Source organism: Ceratotherium simum, chromosome 5 (genome assembly GCF_057802395.1).
Source record: "Ceratotherium simum simum isolate JZ-2026a chromosome 5, ASM5780239v1, whole genome shotgun sequence".
Lineage (NCBI taxonomy): Eukaryota > Metazoa > Chordata > Mammalia > Perissodactyla > Rhinocerotidae > Ceratotherium > Ceratotherium simum.
Window position 1 is genome coordinate 83,595,960 of NC_141904.1, and position 20,088 is coordinate 83,616,047.

General features: G+C 50.5%; 2 protein-coding genes across 16 annotated transcripts; both read left to right on the forward strand.

The window, feature by feature from the left end:
* The first annotated feature begins 780 nt into the window (after positions 1 to 780).
* On the forward strand, positions 781 to 4,166 carry JAGN1 (jagunal vesicle mediated transporter 1). Its single transcript, XM_004443395.2, has 2 exons — positions 781 to 1,024; positions 3,200 to 4,166. Exons 1-2 carry the CDS (start codon positions 936 to 938, stop codon positions 3,660 to 3,662), a joined length of 552 nt encoding a protein of 183 aa, XP_004443452.1. The 5' UTR covers positions 781 to 935; the 3' UTR covers positions 3,663 to 4,166.
* Positions 4,167 to 9,111: 4,945 nt separating this feature from the next.
* IL17RE (interleukin 17 receptor E) lies at positions 9,112 to 20,076 on the forward strand. 15 transcript variants are annotated; one of them, XM_087431475.1, is made up of 16 exons: positions 9,116 to 9,478; positions 10,445 to 10,570; positions 11,470 to 11,567; positions 11,823 to 11,982; positions 12,078 to 12,217; positions 13,124 to 13,192; positions 14,106 to 14,172; positions 15,160 to 15,335; positions 15,420 to 15,467; positions 15,550 to 15,595; positions 15,769 to 15,917; positions 17,601 to 17,669; positions 18,172 to 18,223; positions 18,306 to 18,404; positions 18,483 to 18,541; positions 18,895 to 19,147. In XM_087431475.1, the coding sequence occupies exons 1-16, from the start codon at positions 9,169 to 9,171 to the stop codon at positions 19,012 to 19,014; spliced, it is 1,788 nt and encodes a 595-aa protein (XP_087287601.1). In that variant the 5' UTR covers positions 9,116 to 9,168; the 3' UTR covers positions 19,015 to 19,147. The 15 variants fall into 15 exon arrangements, with proteins under 15 accessions (XP_087287594.1, XP_087287604.1, XP_087287597.1 ...); XM_014797628.2 differs by lacking the exon at positions 18,483 to 18,541 and adding an exon at positions 9,816 to 9,831 and having other exon boundaries at positions 9,304 to 9,478; positions 18,895 to 20,075; XM_087431471.1 differs by lacking the exon at positions 18,895 to 19,147 and having other exon boundaries at positions 9,113 to 9,478; positions 18,483 to 18,888.
* The last annotated feature ends 12 nt before the right edge of the window (positions 20,077 to 20,088 follow it).

Consider the following 20,088-nt stretch of genomic DNA (forward strand, 5'->3'; position numbering starts at 1 on the left):
CCCTCAGCCTCATGCCAAGGAGCACCCTATTTCATAGCTTCACGGGTGTAGGTTCTTCCCCCCTCTGGGTTGTGATCCCTCAGGGGACAGGGACCCCATCTGTCTCATTTCTGTGCCCTCGGATCATAGCATGGTATCCTAGTGCATAGTGGATACTCAGTACATGGTTTTTAAAAGTTTTGTTGAAATTTTTGAAAAGTACATTCCAGCTTTCTTGTAGAATGTCCCTCAAGTTGAGTTTGTCTGTCATCTCCTCATGATTAGATTCAGGTTAAGTATCTTTGGCAGGAGTATCACATAAGTGATGCTGTGTCCTCAGCGTATCCAGACGCACGAAGTGTCAGTTTGTCTCGTTAGTGGGCAACATGGATCACCTTGTTAAGGGGGTGCGTACCCGATTTCTCTACTGTAAAGTTACCGTTTTCTCTTTGCAATGATTAAGTAATTCATGGAGACAAACTCTGAGACTGTGTGAACGATAAGCGCTCTTGAGAAGTCACAGAACCCTTCCAAGCTTCAGCTTCCCCATCTGTGAACTGGGGACAGCGGCATCTTAAACTCGTATCAGAGTTTAAGAAAGTGAAACTGCTAGAGACGCTGGAGAACCTGCCCCGGGGCAGACGGCAAAAACACGCCAGCAACGAAGATTAACTTCTTGCACGTTCGGAACGCGGAGAGGCAGGACGGGGTGTGCCCGAGAGAGCGAGAGCGCGCGCGTGCGTGTACGTGTGCGCGTGCGCGGCGGGGGGCGCGGAGAGGGAGTGACCACAGAGTCGGTCCTCCCGAGACAGAGAGGCCGGAAGCTTTTCTCCGAGAATCGGGTTTTTGTTAGGTTGGCGGAACTGAGGCGGTGCGACCGGGTTCTGCAGGCGGTTTGGCGCGGTAGTCCCGGCAGCGCGTCGGCCTGAGGGGCTCCGGGGTTCTGGGCGGGGACAATGGCGTCTCGGGCAGGCCCGCGAGCGGCCGGCACCGACGGCAGCGACTTTCAGCACCGGGAGCGTGTCGCCATGCACTACCAGATGAGGTATGAATTGAGGCGAGGAGCACGCCGGCCGCGGCGGCCGGAGCCTGCAGGGCCTGGGGAGCGACGCCGGCCCGGCCTCACGGTCTTACTCCCAGCCGGCCCCGCGCACCTGCCAAGCTCCCTCCTCCCGTGACGGCCCGGGGCCTGTCCCCATTCCCGGGAAGCCCCGTCGCCGCCGTGCGCTCCACTCCGGATCCGCCCTGTGCCTCGAGGGGGTCCAGCCCCGCCGGAGTGACGGCGATGCTGGACCTCGGGAGCCTCATTTCTAATTGAGCCCCGGTTTCCTCATCTGCGAAGGGAGACGTAATCTACCTTTTGGGTTTGGGTGAAGAGTTAGTGAGCTAACAGTTCGTGTAACGGACGTAGCATAAGATCTAGCACATAATAAGAGTGTGCCCAATACGTGGTAGCTGTTATATTTTGGGCCGTTTGGGGGGATGTGGACCCTAAAGTCCAGCCTTTCCCTGCCTAGAGTGAATTTTATGAACACCCCAGTAAGGGGTATTTCTACATTCATTTATTTGTTTGACAAATATTTGTTGAGCTTCTACCCATCATGCATTGTGCTAGGCACTGAGGATATAATTGAGCAAAAGCAGACCTGGTCTTTGTATGCATGTTATACCGTCAATAAACAAGTTTATTAACAAACAAACAAAACTGGTCCCTGCCTTCATGGAGCTTGAAGTCTAGAAGTGACTAATTTTACCCCTACCTACCTTTCCACACTTTCTATAATGGATATTTTTATTTTTATTTTTTTTTTATTATTTTATTTTATTTTTTTTTGGTGAGGAGATCAGCCCTGTGCTAACATTCGCCAATCCTCCTCTTTTTTTGCTGAGGAAGACGGCCCTGGGCTAACATCTGTGCCCATCTTCCTCCACTTTATATGGGACGCCGCCACAGCCTGGCTTGCCAAGCAGTGCGTCGGTGCGCGCCCGGGATCCGAACCAGCGAACCCCGGGCGGCTGCAGCGGAGCGCGCGCACTTAACCGCTTGCGCCACCGGGCCGGCCCTGGATATTTTTAAAATCAAAGAAATTTTTTTCGGTGAGGAAGATTAGCCCTGAGCTAACATCTGTTGCGAATCTCCTCCTTTTGCTGAGGAAGATTGGCCCTGGGCTAAGGTTGGTGCCCATCTTCCTCTGCTTTATATATGGGACACCGCCACAGCATGGCTAGATAAGCGGTGCGTAGGTCAGTGCCCAGGATCCCAACCTGTGAGCCCCGGGGCTGCCCTGGGCCATTGAAGCAGAGTGTGGGAACTTAACCACTATGCCACCAGGCTGGCCCCTAAAATAAAAATTTTAAAGCGAGATTTTCTTTCCTTAAATCCATTGAACGCTGTCAGTGTTTTTCACATCTTTCTCTCCAGAGTTTAAAAAACTGACAAGCTCTTTGGACCCTCACTTCATTTTTATCCTTAGACCCTTGCCTGAGAGGACCTCACAGCCCAAGCAAGTCTTGTCGTGCCTGTCCAGAGCAGAACCTCTGCCCTTGCGGGTGTGAAGAGGATACATTTAGGACCTGAGAGAATTAGAAGAATAAGAGAAATACGTGCTGCCTTTAGATGAAAAATCGACTGTAGCTGGAGAATTATGGGCAGCCTGAGCTTATTTCCTGACTGCCACTGCCTCTTTCCTCCAGGCTGTACCCCTACGGTGCAAAGTCATCTTTCTAAACACAGCTCTGAAATACTCTTCTGCCTTTAAACTGACTCTTTCATAGTTTTTACAGTTTCATATCCAGCTACTCCCCTTCCCCTTACAGCGTATTCCTGCCACACCCAACCACTTGCTTTCCTGGAACACAAATGCTTATGCCTTTTTGCCTGCATACTATTACCTCTGCTTAGAATGCCCATCTCCACCCACCTCTCAGAGCCCAGCTCAGATATCACCCTTCTCTAGTTAGCTGTCTCAGACATCCTATCCCAAGCAGAATTGATTACTCCTTCCTGTGATCCATCTATTTTGCAACATATAATTACTAGAGCTTTTCCAATTCGTTTTCTAATTATATTTTCTTCCTCTGTTCCTTGTGCCCAGCCTCCGGGCAGGGACTATATCATATTCACGTTTGTATCCCATTGTCCAGTATAGTTGCCTGGCATATACTTGGTGGTCAGAAAATTTTGAATGAAAGGTACTTCTCCCTCTGCTCTGCCCCACAGTGTGACCCTCAAGTATGAAATCAAGAAGCTGATCTACGTGCATCTGGTCATATGGCTGCTGCTGGTTGCCAAGATGAGCGTGGGACACCTGAGGCTCTTGTCACATGATCAGGTGGCCATGCCCTATCAGTGGGAGTACCCGTATTTGCTGAGCATTGTGCCCTCTGTCTTGGGCCTCCTCTCCTTCCCCCGTAACAACATTAGCTACCTGGTGCTCTCCATGATCAGCATGGGGCTCTTCTCCATCGCTCCCCTCATTTATGGCAGCATGGAGATGTTCCCTGCTGCACAGCAGCTCTACCGCCATGGCAAGGCCTACCGCTTCCTCTTTGGTTTTTCCGCTGTCTCTGTCATGTACCTGGTGTTGGTGCTGGCAGTCCAAGTGCATGCCTGGCAGTTATACTACAGCAAGAAGCTCCTAGACTCTTGGTTCACCAGCACACAGGAGAAGAAGCGTAAATGAAGCCTGCCTGATGGACTGCTCTGTGGGGTGAAGCCTGGGCCTCCCATTGAGTGGAATGAGAGGGTAGAGGAGCTGTTCTGAAATCTCCTTTGGTGATTTTGGCAGCTGTGATGTTGGAAATGAGTGCAAACTAGGCCCAAGTTCTGGAAAGCCCCTCCTGTTGCCATCAGCTGAGGTTGCAAAACTGTACTTTATTTCTAGTTGGCTGGAAGTCAGTGATCAACAGCTGTAAAACAAACTTGAGCTGGTTGAAGCTGAGGTCCTTCAGGATTTTTATTTTAAGACTGAGCCTCATCCTTGCCTCTTCTTGGTCATTCTTTCCACTTCCATCCATCACCCCTTAGCCACCGAGACTGAAGGAGATAGGGAATAAATCAAATTCTGCTTCAGTCTATAAGTCATGGGGCAGGAAACATTTGGGAGGCTGCTCGCCCTGCAGGCTGTGGTCTCTATTGCAAAGATTTTAATTAAAAAGAACCTCAATAAAGTTAAAATTGTCCTGTCCACCCTGCGCCTTGTGTTTGGGATTTGATACAGTGTAAAAGGTGTGTTGCTTGAGTGGTCTTAGACACTAGGAGGTAGGTAGAAGTGCCCTGAGAAACCTGGAAGTGGCAATAGAGAACTGAACTGGGCATAGGAAACCTAAGTCATAGTTGCAACCCTACAGCTGATTGGCAGAAACTATGATGGGCCATACATTTCATCTCTCCTCCTGTAAAATGACCCATTCTCATTCATGCAGCTTGGGTTTGGGCTCTTCTTTTGGTTGGATATTCATGTTTATCATTCATTGTTAACAGAGTGTCAGGTATGTGTCTAATACTGTATTATGGTATCCAAAAGAATTTTAAAGTATCCCTGCATATAGGGAATTTGCAATCTAGGTGACACATGATATACCTGTGAAACAACAAATGAACACAATAAGTAGTGGGCTGGGGCAGATAAGTTAAAAATAGAAGCAGGAAAGAGATCTAAAGGCCCTTTCACACCTACAAGTCTGACACACAGTAAATATTTATTGCGTGAAAGATGTGTGTCTCTTTGCTTATATCCACTTGACTTGATCTTCTCTGGATGATGCCCAGATCTCTGGCCTCTCCAGAGTTTTAGTCATTTTTTTGTTCTATAAACATTAAGTATGTCCTCAGTCACTATTAGGTACTGGCAGTACTTCTAACTGCAAAACCTCTTCCTCTAGATGCCCTGATTATCATCTCAAATTCAGTGTGTCCCAAACTTTGCCTTCTACCTCACATCCATTCCTCTTCCTACATCCCTGTATGCAAGCGAGTATACAAAGAGCACAGCTCTGGATCATCAAGTCCCCACTATGTGCCGTTATTTTTTGAACAACCACAATTCCTTAATCTCTTTCAGACATTTCCAAAGTGTGATCCCAATGTACTAATCCTGCATTATCTCCCAATACTCTCACTCACACACTACCTCAGTCCCCAGATCCCCTCATAAATCCCCACATTGGTTCCATGTTCCCAGTTTGCTTAAAAATTTCCCTTTTATACTCCATTGTTACTTATCCTTCAAGACCCAGTTCATCTGGTAATTCTGGAGCCTTCTGGTTCCTTCAATTCAAGGGGTGAGAGTTCTTTAATTTCAGGTGGCATTTTTATTTTACCTTTTTTATTGACAGAATTATTAGCTTACATGTCTTTTCCTCACCCCTTGCTCAGTATCTAACATATAGCGTGCACTCTGAACTTATTAAATAAAGTAACTTGTCCTACTGTAGACTAAAGTCAGGATGTATTTCACAGAGGAAAGAACTAGACTGAAGCAGGGGTAGAATTTGGAGAGCAGAGAGGAGCAGATGGAAATGTGTGGGTAACGGAGTTAGTGCACCAGGCACAGATTGCTAATTTTCAAAGAGTTGGGATGCCAATAATTATTACTAAAAAAAAAAGTTAAAAATTTCTTTGATTATTAGAATGGTACGTTACAGTCTTGGAGTTCTTTTAAAGATCCATTATGAAAATTATTGTCAACACACACACACACACACACACACACACAAGCTATTTGATATACTTTAGTTTTCTGCTTGTTGGATTGTTGAGATTCTGCTTTTCTGGGTTTTTCCAAACATTTTTTCCTGCCTTGTGATTGTAGTATTCCCTGAAGCAAACGAGTTCCTTTGAGAGGGATCTTGATTTAGTGGGAAGAATACTGTATTTGGATTAGAAGTCTGGGGTTCAAGTACCCGTATACCTAATCATATGGCTAAGATCAAATCTGCCTATTTCACGGGGTAGTTTTGAAGATCAAATAAGGTGAAGTATTGTGAAGGTGCTTTGTGAACTATATAAAACTATATAAATGTGAGAAATGGTTATTATTCTCTGATGCTTACAGAAGTAGAGAGTGGAGGTATTAGAGGGACCCTTAGAGAGCATCTAGTCCATGAGAAAGGCAGCATGATGTAGTAGAACGAACACAGTTTCTGATATTAGACTGACTTAGGTTAGAATTCTAGCCAGGCAGAATTTTGCTACCTTCTGCCTTGAGCAAGATACTTGAGCCTCTGTTTTTGGTCTGACACGTGGGGATCATAGTGGCTACCACCCAGGCTCTTGTGAGGGTTAAATAAAATAATGTATATGAACAGTCTAGTACATAATTGGTGCTTAATAAATATCAAAATCCTTTCCTTGATGAGCGGTGTTGGCGTCCCCCTCTCATATTGGGAGTCCCTTTCTCTTCTCTTAGGCATAATTTCTTGCCTCAGAATTCTGGAGGTTGATCTCTTCTGGAAGAACAGAAATGAGAAAGGGACGCTTGTCTGCTCTTGGTTTATATTGGTCTAATTGGTTGAATCTTCCTGCCCAGGGTGCCCTAACAGTAGGTACAGTTGCCCTAACAGACCTGAGGAATCAGCCATTACAGGCAGAGCCTGGAGATGCTGCTGCATGGTCTGACCAGAGTCCATGCATGGGTAAGGCTCTGACAAGAAAAATGGCTGCCCAGGGCCCCCACAGTGTACTCTACCTGAGCATGCGTAGGGGCCTGCCAAAACCTCCTGAGCTCCTGGCTCAGTCCCCAAGTAAAGGTTATTAGAGCATGAAGTCTGGGTCAGCTCATTCAGACACAAACCACAAGTGAGACAGGCCTTAGCGACCTCCCAAGAGGACAGGGGCTCTGTGCTGCAGGCCTGCCACACACGTCTGTTGCCTTTACTCCAGTTGGCTACCTTCTATTCCAGCCACAGAGTTACTCCCTCCTTGTTGACACTTGCCAAACAATCTACTCTCCTGGAAATCTAACCACTGATAACTCACTCTCATAAGACCTACTTTCCTTTGTTCTTTCCAACAATTCCAATTTCTTCCTCCACATTGTTAACCCTACCAACTACATCACACCACTAAATCTAGTACTCCTGTGGACTACAGAAGCCATCTGACTTCCCACAGATCTTCCCAAGCAGTGTGTTCTGGCAGAAAGAGACAGAAAGACATGGAGGTGAGTCCCAGCTCCTCATTATTGTGTTTGGACAAGTTACTGAAGCTTCCTAGTGTTTCCTAGTCTGTAAAATGGTTTAATAAGGCCTCTAGGGTTGTAGTACTAATAAAATGAGATACTGTGGGCAAAGCACATGGCCCAGAGCCTGAGAGTAGGAGCTTGGCAAATGTTGATTTGATCCCCTCCCCTTCCCCAGGGTGTGCTGGAACTCGCCAGCCCTGCTTTTTACCTTAAATCCTTTTTGGAACAGGCTCCACAATAAATAAGTAAACCAGCCAGACAATAAATAAAACACAGACCTCCTTTTCTCTCTTCTTCCCGCCTTTCTTCCTCATCTTTATTCCTTTTCCTTTTCTAGGGGCTCCTTTTCTTCCCTTTCTATTCTTTCTTTTTTTCTTTTGTATGTGTGTATGTCTCTCTATTTATTTATTTTCTGCTTCTCCTACCATACCTTAGCCAGAGTCAGGGAGCAATTAACCAAATATTTTCACTGTGAGAGTCAAATCAGAAGATTTAAGTGGTCAAGGAAGAAGAGTGTTGAACGGAACCAAGTTTCTTACTTCATGCCCCCAGCATTGGAGAATGCATTATCTGTGTAGATCTAAACCACTGTGGTTAGGGAAAAATCTGGGGGAAGACTCTCTAACCTATCCTTAGTATGGCCAGAGCAGCCTTTTCTCCCTTCACACCTTACTGATTTGTTTGCAGTGATGGGCTCTAAGGCCAAAAGACAGAACTGTGTCAGCTTGGCTCTTTTGGGTTCCCAGGAGCAGGGGGAGATGAGGCAGTGGGAGGAGAGACCTTAAGAGAATTGAACTGTGAGAGGCTGGCAGAAGTGGAGCTCCCTGGGCTAGAGACCTTGACCTTGACCAAATCGTGTTCCTTTCTGCTTCCTTATTTCTTTATGAAATGAAAACAATAATTCTCACCTGTCTCACAGGTGGTTAGGAGGATCAAATGTGAACGTGCTTGGTGAAATGTGAAATAGATAAACTGCTACTTAGATGGACTGTATTATAGTTTACATTTATTCAATTACAGAGCACCTATTTCATGACAGTCACCTCTAGGTATTGGAGAAACATCAAGAAATAGAAAGGGTCCTTATCTTCTAAAGAACTCAAAAACTAGAGGGTATTTTTAGGATAATGGGTAGGATGGGGTCTTCAGACATTGGATCTGAAGACGTAGGAACTAGAATGGACCTAAAGAAGGCTGTGGTCAGGCTACTGAAAAGTGCAGATGGACCATCACCATCTCAAGATGCCTCCAACCAGTAGGTGTGCTCCAGACTTTCTACTGTGTGTGTCACCAAGGTGAGGGCTGAAGCAGCTCAAATGCTCCGTGAGCAGGAGGAAGCTGTGGGATGATGGGGAGGGTCCCCACATCCACTGGAGCCTCGTCAGCATCGGAAACCACAGGAAACCAGGTCAGTGCATGGGGCCCGCTCCCTCAGCTTCACAGCATCAGCTGTGAGCTCTGGGGCTCCATGAGCAGACTGTACTGATGAGTGGATCCTTGAAGCTGGAGGCCCCTTTGGCATGGAGCCCTTTGCCCAGAAGAGCTGGAACTGGCCAATGGGTAGAGAGAGGAAAGCTGAACTGTAGTCCTGAGAGTCAGCCAGATGGGGAGCCAGGATGCATGTGGGGGCATGTGAGGTTTATGTGCATCCTATAGTGTTTTTTTGTTGTTCTGCCCAACTTTAAATGGTGCCTCAGTCACCTCTGTCTCCAGCACCCAATGCAGGGTAGTGCTTAACGGCTCTGTTAATTCTCTAAGTGAGAGAATGAAGCATGTGTCCAGGGGAGATCCAAGTCCATGAGCAGGTTAACAGGTGCCTCAGACCTGCACAATGTTGCAGGAAGAGGAGGGTTAAGAAATGGGTACAGCCTGCCATCCCCCTAACGCTGTGCTGGCCTCTTTCCTGTTATTTCTCCACCAGAGCAAGAAACCCTCGCCCACCAGGTGGGGGCAGTAGGGTTTTCTGGGGGGCAAGCGTCCCTCAGTCCCTCTGCTTGGAGAAGGAATGTGGCCTGGCAGGCTGGTTAGGATTGAGGAGGAGCTTTGGGGCAGGGCGGGGCCGGGGCAGGCTGAAGCAAGGACTCCTGCTGGCACTGCACTCTCTGCTGCTACACAGCAAGGCCCTGCCGCCCACCTTCAGGCCGTGCAGCCATGTTTTGGGCGCCCTGACCCCACGGAAGCCCATGGGGAGCCCTGGACTGGCAGCCCTGCTCCTGCCTCTCCTCCTGCTGCTCATTGGCCTCTCTGCCTCTGCTGGGATTGCCTGCCCCTACTTGCCCCACTGGAGCACCCGCTGTCTGCTGGCCTTCCACATGGTAAGGCGCTGCTGCCGGGTAGGGACTCCTGCCTGGCACAGGCTGGCAAAGCTCCCCACTCTCCTGCCTGTCCTTTCCTATCCCCAGTCCCTGTGCTCTGGGGGCAGCTGCAGTGTGTCCTCTACACCATCTTGAAGGGTAGCCAAGGTCCTGGTGCGCTGAGGGCCTGGGCAAGGTGGAACTGGGAAGAAAAGAGCCAGAGGGGGTGGTCTATTAGCTTATGGGCCTTGGAATTAGGTGATTTGAGGCAAAGACCCCAGGGACAGTGCTCCTTATGGGAATCCCCACTAATTATACTTCTCTCCTTTCTTTTGCCTACTGGGCCCTGTGCCTCCAGGATGACAGGTTCACTGGTGAGTCTCATTCCCTGTCCCGTTCTTCTTCTCCACATTCCTTTTGTTCCAGATCCCCAGCAAGCCTTCCATTCTAATTTTTAGTTCCCAGCGTGGGAAGTAGCGTAGTATCAAGGCAAGAGCACAGGGTTTAGAATCAAGACAAGCCTGGATTTGCATTGCAGTTCTGCCACATACTCCACATGTGGCTTCAGGCAATGCACTAAACCCTCCGACCCTCAGTTTCTGAGGGGTATAGCAGCTCGGGCGGGTAGAGATGATTGTACGATGAAGACTGTTGCCCCTGAGCTGTGGGGAGGGTAATGAGAGACGCGGGTAAATCTTCAGGCACTCCTCCTAACTGGGCCCTCACTCCTGTCAGTAACACAACAATGATCCTTCATATTTTATGGTGCATTCTACTGTACAAAGCATTTTCCCGTGCGTTATCTTGCTTGATCTTGACAGCAGCCCCACTTTATGAATGAGGAAGCTGAGGCTTAGAGAGGTCCGTAACTTGCACACAGTCCCGTGGCCAGGATGTAAGTGGCAGAGTTCAGCCTCAAGGCCAACTTTGAAGCAGGAGGGACTTCAGATCGACACTACCCTTTGATTTCCTTTTCATCTTTCACAGGAAGGGCTGCTGCCCATATTCCTTGCCGTATCCAACTGGCCATCCCCCTCTCCCCAAAGCCCTGGCGTGCTCGGCTCTGGCGCTGCCCCTGCTGTTTGTGCCTGCTTCTGGTGTCAGATCCTTCAGGTACCAGAAAAAGCCCTTTGGGCCATTCTCAGTGGAGATGTGAATTAGGGGCATTTGCGGGGGGGCCCAGGCTGAGGCAAAGTGGGACTTATACTAGAAGAGATGTTTTTCCTGTTGTCAGTCTCAACAGAGACTTAGGTCATCCTAACATAGCACACCATGATGTTCGTGAGTTCAGTCATATCGTTTTGTGAAGGTGTTTCTCATTTCAGCTGGTACCAATTCTTGGGATTAAATATTAAATTATAATATATATAAATATTTATATAACATAAATATTTATATAAATATTAAATTAAAAATATTTTAGTTCTATGAATTTACTATTATTACCTTCTATTTGTAAACTAAGATCTTTCTTATTCAACTTTCTTATTTCATTGCCTAGCTCACTGCCTGCCCATACATTGTTTAAAAATTGGCAGTTTCTAATTTTTATAATTTTATTTATTTATTTTTTTTTTCCCCAAAGCCCCAGTAGATAGTTGTATGTCATAGTTGCACATCCTTCTAGTTGCTGTATGTGGGACGCGGCCTCAGCATGGCCGGAGAAGCGGTGCGTCAGTGCGTGCCCGGGATCCGAACCCAGCAGCAGAGCGCGCGCACTTAACCGCTAAGCCACGGGGCCGGCCCAGCAGTTTTTAATTTTTCACTGGTATAAATAACGCTACAATGAACGCCTTTGTGTTTGTGTGTGTGTGTGTGTGTATATATATAGCTTTTTCTCTACTTAAGAAATTAATCCTTTTTTGATTGCATCACAGCTTTCAGGACTAAAGAAGTTTGATATCATTACCCTCTTTGATCTAAAATGACTTGCTCTCCAACATTGGGCCACATCTCCAGGTAGGGGAAGGGCAATGAAAGGCTGGAGAGTGAATGTGTCTTTTCCTGCGCAGGCCTTCTCTGGGGCTGGTTCCACCTCCCGGTGCAGAAATCCCACAAGTCTTACAAATTCCAGTTCTGTAGGAGACACAAGATGCTGGTATCTGCTCAGGTACTCTCCCTGCCAGCTCCCGCCCTCCCCTATTCCATGGCCCTTTCCTTTCTGGCCTCTCATTTTATTCTCCAGCCATGTGAGAAAAATGGAAAGTATAGAGATGAAGTAGACTATTCTGTCCGTTACACAGTTAGGAAAACTGAGGCCTACAGGTTGAGCAACTTGCCTGTGGTGCCCCAGGTTCCAGAAACAGGAATAGAAGCCAGAGTTCCTAATTCCTGGCCTAAGGCCAACCTTGTTCTTTGCCTCCAGAGGGAGCTGCTGAGGAGCCATTGCCTGTCTAAGAAGGGCCATCACATCTCCGCCCCCTCCCCAGACATTTTCCACAAGAGGCTACGCTCCAAAAGGACCCAACCTTCGGATCCAGAGGCAGTGGAAGGTCTCCCCAGACCTGGCTCACAAAGGCATGGAGGTAGGCATGGGTTGTGACTGGAGATGGGTGCAGCCAAGCAGTGGTGCCTGTGCCAAGGCCAAGAGACAAGGCCTCCAAGTCCCCCTTCTCCCCAGGGCCTGAGTTCTCCTTTGACTTGCTGCCTGAGGCACGGGCTATTCAAGTGACCATTCCTCCAGGCCCTGAGGTCAGCGTGCGTCTTTGTCACCAGTGGGCACTGGAGTGTGAAGAGCTGAGCAGTCCCTTCAACGCCCAGGTATGGAGTGCCATCTCCCTGTAAAAAGCCAGATCACAGAGTGCTGGAGCAGAAAGAACCTACCCATTGTACAGATGGGGAGACTGAGGCCCAGAGAGGGATGATAATCGTCCAGGACCTTCTTACAAGTCTGAAGTGCCTAGCATTAAGACTTCTTTAGACTAGACAGAAAACGCAAGGGGCCTTGTCACCTGGGAGGAGAGAAGAGGAAAGGGCAGGCAGAGACCTGGAGCAACCATGAATGCCTATGAAACAAATATGGCATTTACCCCCAGTGAGAGGACCCCCAGTGAGATTCAGGTTGCATTAAGAAGCCTTTTCAGTTCCCCCAAGAAGTTGTTCTCTCTGAGAAAATGAAGTGGTCACATCTGTCTTGGTTCCCTTCCGTCTCCTCCCTTTGTTGCTGCTCTTCAGAGAATTAGATGTCCCCCATGCTCCCAGCTGAGGCCCTGACACCCCACTGCAACCTCCAGTTGTCACAGATGGCCTGTATACAGTTGGTAGCATTTGCAGGAACTGATGCTGTGCCCCTGAGGCCCTCAGCTCTCTTCATTTATAAAATGGTGGTGATACCTCCCAAGATCACTCTGATGCTAGCATTTAATTAATTGAGTTAATGCTTCTAGCACCTAGCACCCTACCTGGCATACAGTAGGGGCTCAGTAAAAGTATATTCCTTTCCCTATCTCCTCCCTCCCACTCTATATATGGAGACACCTAGAACAAATGGTCAGACTACAGAGCAGAGACCCCCTGAGAGGAAATTTCTCAGTGAAAGAAATAAGTCTCATGTAAGAGGAAAAATAGGGTGTGTTGGCCAAGGTCCCAGCTTCCTCCTGCCCTTTTTCAGGGTGCCTATGCCCTTTCTGAGTCATCTCTTCTCTCCCTTTGCTGCTTCGTCAACAGAAAATTGTATCTGGGGGCCATGCTGTAGACCTGCCTTATGAATTCCTTCTGCCCTGTCTGTGCATAGAGGTGAGCAGAGGAAAAGGTGTGGGTTGTCCATGCTGCACTCCTAGGCCCCGAGATAGTGCTGTTGGTCAAGCATATCTTCAGTAAGTCAGGTTTAAAAAGAATTGGATGTTAACGAGATGCTTGGGAAGACTGGTGCCAGCTTGGCTGTGGTCAGAGATGGAAGGGTCCTGCTGAACATGGGACATTCTAGGGAGTGGTTCCAACCTCGGGCCCATCCAAACCCAGCTTCCCTTGGTCCAGACCTGGCCTCAGCCCACAGAGGCAGAATAGACAGCTGCCTTCACTGTATGTTCTGAGGAGTCATGGTGGCAGCAGGTGCCCACTGCAAGGTTCTATATGGCCCCCAAAAATCTTGTCCCCACTAGCCCTCCATGGCAGTCCTCCTCCTCTCCTTATAAGTCTGAGATGCCTAGCATTAAGACTTCTTTGGACTAGACAGAAAAGGCAGGGGCCTTGTCTCCCAGGAGGAGACAAAAGGGAGGGTGCAGGCAGAGACTTGGAGCAACAACCACTCGCCAGGGTGGACAACCATTGGGTGTTTGGGCAGTCCAGGAGGAGGGGCCCCCACAGGGCACTGGGCACCTTGGAATCGCTGAGACTGGAGGCCAGGGAAGCCAAAAGTTGAGGAATGTGGACCTCACGCTCTGCCTCTTTCCGGGGATAGTTTCTCCTCTCCAGGGAGAAGAGGACTCAGCCCCTCATTACTGATCTCGCTCCTAAACTCTGGAGTTCCTCCCCCAAGTGTCAAGCACCACCCACCCTTGCCCACACCCCACTGCTCCCCCTCCTCAGTGCCCTGCCAGCTTAGGCAGCTTGCATCAGGGGAAGGTCAAGCCAGAGTGAGTTTCAGGTCTGAGTGATAGAAGAAAAGCCATTCCTCTGACCCTCCCTGCCTGCTCCCCTGTCCCTCCAGGCATCCTACCTGCAAGAGGACACTGTGAGACGCAAAAAATGTCCCTTCCAGAGCTGGCCTGAAGCCTGTGAGTGCTGCTCATATGCATTGTTGTGCATGCACAGCCTCTCTCTGTCTCTCTCTTACACACACACATCCATGCACACACACACTTCACACCTGTGTTGGAGGAAGCCCCAGAAGAAGGCATGCAGGCACTTTCCCTGGAGTCAGTGGGGGAGAAGGACTGCCATGTCTACCCACCAGCCTGCTAATAAATCTGAATATTGAACATTGTACTAGGCACTGTGAGAGGTGCTGAGATATGAGACCCATGAGGTAGTGTCCTAAGAGGATGGACCAGAAGACCTAGGGTCACATCCCAGCTCTGCCACTTATTCTTCTCTGAGCCTCAGTTTCCTCATCTGTAAAATAATGATACTTATCCTGCCTTACTTTCCAACTGTCTATGAAGCTTGAATTCAATATTATCTGTGAAAGTGGGTGGTGACGTCTAAAGTGCTGTACGCACATTGTTGTCCCCAAGTTGAAGAGACAGGACGCTCAGACACGACAAGTGAATAGCACAAAGCAGCCTGCAGTCCATAGCAGGGTTGTAATTAAGGACTAGGCTGTAAGCACGAATTCAGAAAAGGGAGAAGCCTGTGAAGGCTGTTGTGAGCAGAGAAGGTCTCTTAGAGGAGGTGACACCTGAGCTGAGCTCAGAAAATGGGCAGGATTTAGAAAGGAGAGAAGGGAGGGGAAGGCATTCCTGGTTCTGAGAGGAACCTAAGCAAAGATATGAAAATTTCGAGTTTGGGGAGCAGCAAGGAGCTGGCCAGAATGGAGCCCAGGAAGGAGAGGAGACAGCTAAATAGAAGAGGCAATACAAGGGGCCGGAGAAGGCATGCTCGTTTATTGGGTACCTAGAAGGCCAGGACGTACCTAGAAGGTGCTGGGCACCTTCACAAAGTCATCTCCTGATGCCCTGGGGATGGGGCTGGCAAAGTGAGGCTTCCCTGATCCGGGCTCAGGCCTCACCAGGCCTCGCTCTCTGCCCCTGCCTCCTGCATAGACGGCTCGGATTTCTGGAAGTCAGTGCACTTTACTGACTACAGCGAGCACAGTCAGATGGTCATGGCCCTCACACTCCGCTGCCCACTGAAGCTGGAGGCCTCCCTCTGCCAGAGGCAGGGCTGGCACACTCTCTGTGAAGACCTCCCCAATGCCACGGTTCGAGAGTCTGAGGGGGTGAGACAGGCCTCCCCAGGACCTGGGTAGGTGGGGCTGGGCCCAGGGCCCTGCTCCCTGACTAACTCCCTTCTTCCACCACAGTGGTATGTTTTGGAGAAGGTGGACTTGCACCCCCAGCTCTGCTTTAAGGTATGAGCCTGGGAAAGAGGGGATGAGAAGGGGTATGGATGGTGCCTGGAGCTTGCTCACTTGCCATTCTTGGATTTCTCAGTTCTCTTTTGGAAACAGCAGCCACGTTGAATGCCCCCACCAGACTGGTGAGCCAATAAGTGACCCCGGCTGGGACTCCCTCCCACCATTTCACCCTGACCCAACTGTGACCAAGCCAGACGCTAGCCCTGCCCTGACTTCTCTGTCAACTGCAGCCCAGCTCCTATTACCTCCCACAAGCAGGGTCTCTCACATGATGCCCTGTCCCTCACCCTGGCAGCCCCGTCCTGGAATGTCAGCATGGATACCCAGGCCCAGCAGCTGATCCTTCACTTCTCCTCAAGGACACATGCCACCTTCAGTGCTGCCTGGAGCCACCCAGGCTTGGGACAGAACAGCTTGGTCCCCCCTGTGTACAGTGTCAGCCAGGTATGGCCTAGCCAGGGCTTGGCCCCCACTAGGTCTGTTGCTCAGAGCACAGCAGGTGGAGGCGAACAAATCTCTGTCTTAACATCATCTGGTTATTTATTTATTGATCAGCCTTTGTTCAGCTGGCTCCTCTGCCAGGCAGTGGGGTCTTCGCTGGAGCAGTTTCAAATTCCTTTTAGTTTCTGAACTTACAGGGATAAACAGAGACAAGAGACTCCCACATCCAGCTGTTCTCTGGCCCACTTGAATTGCTGCCACATTTGATACAGATGCCCTCTCTTGAACCCAGCTGTCGTCTACCACCACACTCCTGCCTGCCTCCACAGGGCACCTGGCAGAAGTTCTCTGACTGTCTTAGGAGGCAGAGCCCCTAGAAGCTGAAGTGCTCTTTGCAGAATACTGTGAACTACTGACAGATTTAACTCTATTATGTGAACTAAGAACAGTTTGACTAGCAGACTCTCTTCTGTATATCTGATATAAAAAACACATTCAAATATATCCACAAAACCACAGCACCAAGCTAAGCATGACTAGCTCTTTTCAGTTTTTTTCTTAAATGTTCACTTGCAGCTTGTTTATTTGCTTTGCATTCTACGAGGCTCCCAAGCAGACAGGTGGTAGCAAATGCTTAAGATTTACAACAAAGTCATGTGAGATAACCTAAAATTGAGAGCTAAATCCATGGACTCCTTTGTTTCTGTGAGCTGGGGAAAGACCACCTTCACTGAGTTCAGCCATGATTTGACAGCCGCTTCATCAGCACCTGCTCACAGCTGGCTGGCGAACGGGGTCTGGGACAGGGGTGGGGGAGGGGGAGGGAGTGGAGGGTGTTCCCGAAGGATGGAGACTCCGATCAACTCCCTCACCAGAACCTGGCGTGGAGCCACATCCTGCCTGTAGACAGATGGCAATCAATTCTGTCCACTTCAGCATGCATTTATTGAGTGCCTACTCTGTGTCTACCCTGTATTAGGCCCTGGGAGATACAAGAAAGGTATATAACACAGTCTCTACCCCTAAGGAGTCCACAATATGATAATAGCTACTACTAGTAAATGAATACACACTGCGCTGTGTATTATAAAGGGCGTTCACATGTATGTTCCCATGTGATACTCTCAATAACCCAGTAAAATAAGGATTATTATCTAATATACAAATGAAGAAACTGAGGCTCAGGGAGGAATGTAACCTATCTCCACGCGAGATCACATGGCACTAGTAAACCTGACTTCATTAACTGTGGTCTCCTGACCCCACAACTTACGTTCTTTCCAATGGGCAAGCCGCCCTTTCAGGTGTGCAGGACAGAGAAGGGAGGCAGCATACAATTAGCATCCCTGGTTTGTGAGCTGCTAGAGGACAAAGACAATGTCTGTGCCTGCCTTCTTTCCTCAGGGCTTGGCCCAGAGTAGGCACACAGGGCATGTTTGTTGACGAGTGCCTAGTTGCCTGATTAATGTGTATCTGTGCAGCAGTTCAGATCTGGGAATGATCAGCAGGATCTGGGAATGAAGCCAGGGAAGGCTTCTTGTCAGGAGTGGCACTTGGCCTTCAGCCTGGGTAGGATTTGGGTGGGGGTGGGTGAAGAAAGGAGGAACAGCATTAGCAAAGACTCAGAGGCTGGACAGAGCCAGATTTGCTCTATGGGGACAGTCATTCTGTTCTTTGTTCCAACAGACTCACGGCTCAAGCCCAGTGACACTAGACCTCATCCTTCCCTTCCTGAGGCCAGGGGGCTGTGTCCTGGTAAGGACTCCTGCCATCACTCTGTGCACACTCCCCTAGCATCTGCTCCACAGGTCGGAAATCCAGTCTGCAAAAATGTTTGGTTTGGCCACCATGGTGTTTGAAATTGGAATTAGCTGCCGCCATTTAAATATTGGGAGATGTCATATTTTAAAAAGCCGATTTCTGGCTTCTCTTGAAAAATCAGAAAACTTGGTGTCCTGTGTCCACACTCAGGCATGGTGACAGTGGGCTGGAGCTCAGCGGTGTCTGATTACTTCAGTTAGGGCCTGTGCCCGGTAGGTCCTCATGGACGCCCTCGCCAACTCTGAGTTTACTTTTGGAGTTTGCCACTCTTGACTTGTTCTGTGCCCAGCCAGAGCTGCATCAGACACAAACCCCATGCTGGAGGAATTCCCTATCCAGGGGGACTCCCTTTCTCCATCCCCAAGCCTCATTCAACTTCCCCTGTGAGGAGGGGCTACCCTGGCTCACAGGGGTGGGGGGGGCTCTGTGCCCTCAGGTGTGGAGGTCAGATGTCCAGTTTGCCTGGAAGCGCCTCTTGTGTCCGGATGGTGAGTTCTTGGGAGGAGAGGGCACTTAGGACGGAGGTTGGGCACCGGGGAGCCCAGCTTGGCCTCACCCCGCTTGACTCAGTCTCTCATAGACGCCTGGGACTCTTGATCCTGGCACTGCTGGTCCTCACCACGCTATTGGTTGTTGTTCTGGTCCTCACCCACCGGCGCCCACTGTCAGGTAAGCTCACTTGGGGGTAACCTGCCGGATTCTGGCGCAGCTCCTAGGCTAGTTGCCCCCTACCTCTCCCCTGCCCAGGCTCCCTTCCCAAAGAGCGTGTTCCTGTGGCTGCACCCAGCTCTCTGCTACCCAAGAGGGTAAGCCTCAGGCCCCCTAGTGGGCAGGAATGGTTAAGGCAGGGCAAAGGTCCCTCTGTGCGGGTGGTTTACTGTACTGTCTCTGGGCAAGAGGCTAGTGGGGCGGAAATCCAGCCTGAGCTGCACCTGCCAAGTCTGGCGCCCTGGCCCAGGCCCCTTCCGGGGCGCCTTTATCTAATTAGCCCAAAGGCACCTTATAGTCTAAAGCTGCCTCGGATACCTACCTCCAGCAGAGAAAAGGAACTGGGCGCGGGGGGAGGGGGCACCCTATGACGTAGCCCCGAGGCTGGGGAGGAGATGGCTGGGCTGTCCCTTAGCCCCCGACCCTGTTCATCTGTTGCTCCCGCCCCCAGGCCCGGGCCGAGCGCGGCCGGTGCTGCTGCTGCACGCGGCGGACTCAGAGGCACAGCGGCGCCTGGTGGGAGCACTGGCTGAACTGCTGCGGGCAGAGCTGGGCGGCGGGCGCGACGTGATCGTGGATCTGTGGGAGGGGACGCGCGTGGCGCGCGTGGGCCCGCTGCCGTGGCTATGGGCGGCGCGGGCGCGCGTGGCGCGGGAACGGGGCACGGTGCTGCTGCTGTGGAGTAGCGCCGGCCCCAGCCAGGCCCGGGGCCCCGATCCCCGCGCCGCGCCCCTGCGCGCCCTGCTCCGCGCCGCCCCGCGCCCGCTGCTGCTGCTCGCTTACTTCAGTCGCCTCTGTGCCAAGGGCGACATTCCCCCGCCGCTGCGTGCCCTGCCGCGCTACCGCCTGCTGCGCGACCTACCACGCCTGCTGCGGGCGCTGGACGCGCGGCCTTTCACCGAAGCCGCCAGCTGGGGCCGCCTCGGGGCTCGGCCGTGCCTGCGTGGTCGCCTGGAGCTGTGCCGCCGGCTGGAACGCGAGGCCGCCAAGCTTGCCGACCAAGGCTGAGCGGAGCTCCACCGCAGTCCGGAGGATGTCTGTGGCCGCAGGCGTAGGGGCACTGGCTGGAATCCCGGAATGAGCCTTCTATCCTGGAATCCTTGGGGTGACTCCTCAGGACTAGTGGTCAAAAAGACTTACTCTCTGCCTCCCAGCCCGGGAGCAGAGCCCCTCATTCACTGTCCTAACCGGTTCCCCACGTGTCCGGCTTCCTCCTCAGGCTTACCCTGCCTCTCAGAACCCCCAGAGAGAGAGTTACTCTTTACTGAGAGTTCCTCTGCCCCCAGTCCTGGTGGGGGTGGGGGATCTTCCCACTTCCTCTCTCTGAAAATCCAGAAGGAGAGTAATGTGCACATGCTCCAGTTCAGGCTCAGAGGTAGGGGAGGCAGGAGCTATGGCAGTTCTGAGTGGGGAGTGGCTCCAGGGTGTGGGAGAAAACCCCTTCCGGAGCCAGGGATCCCCCTTTCCCAGACCAGGGCCCTGCCAAGAGGGGGATGAAGGGAGAGCTCTGGACCCACGGAAAGAGGCTTTGGCCCTGGGTGGCCAGAGCAAAGGTGGGACAGTGAAGATCAAGATTGAGAAAGATGAATAAAGAGGAACATGATGGATAGACTAAGAAACACAGTGTGCTTCTCTAGTGTGCCTG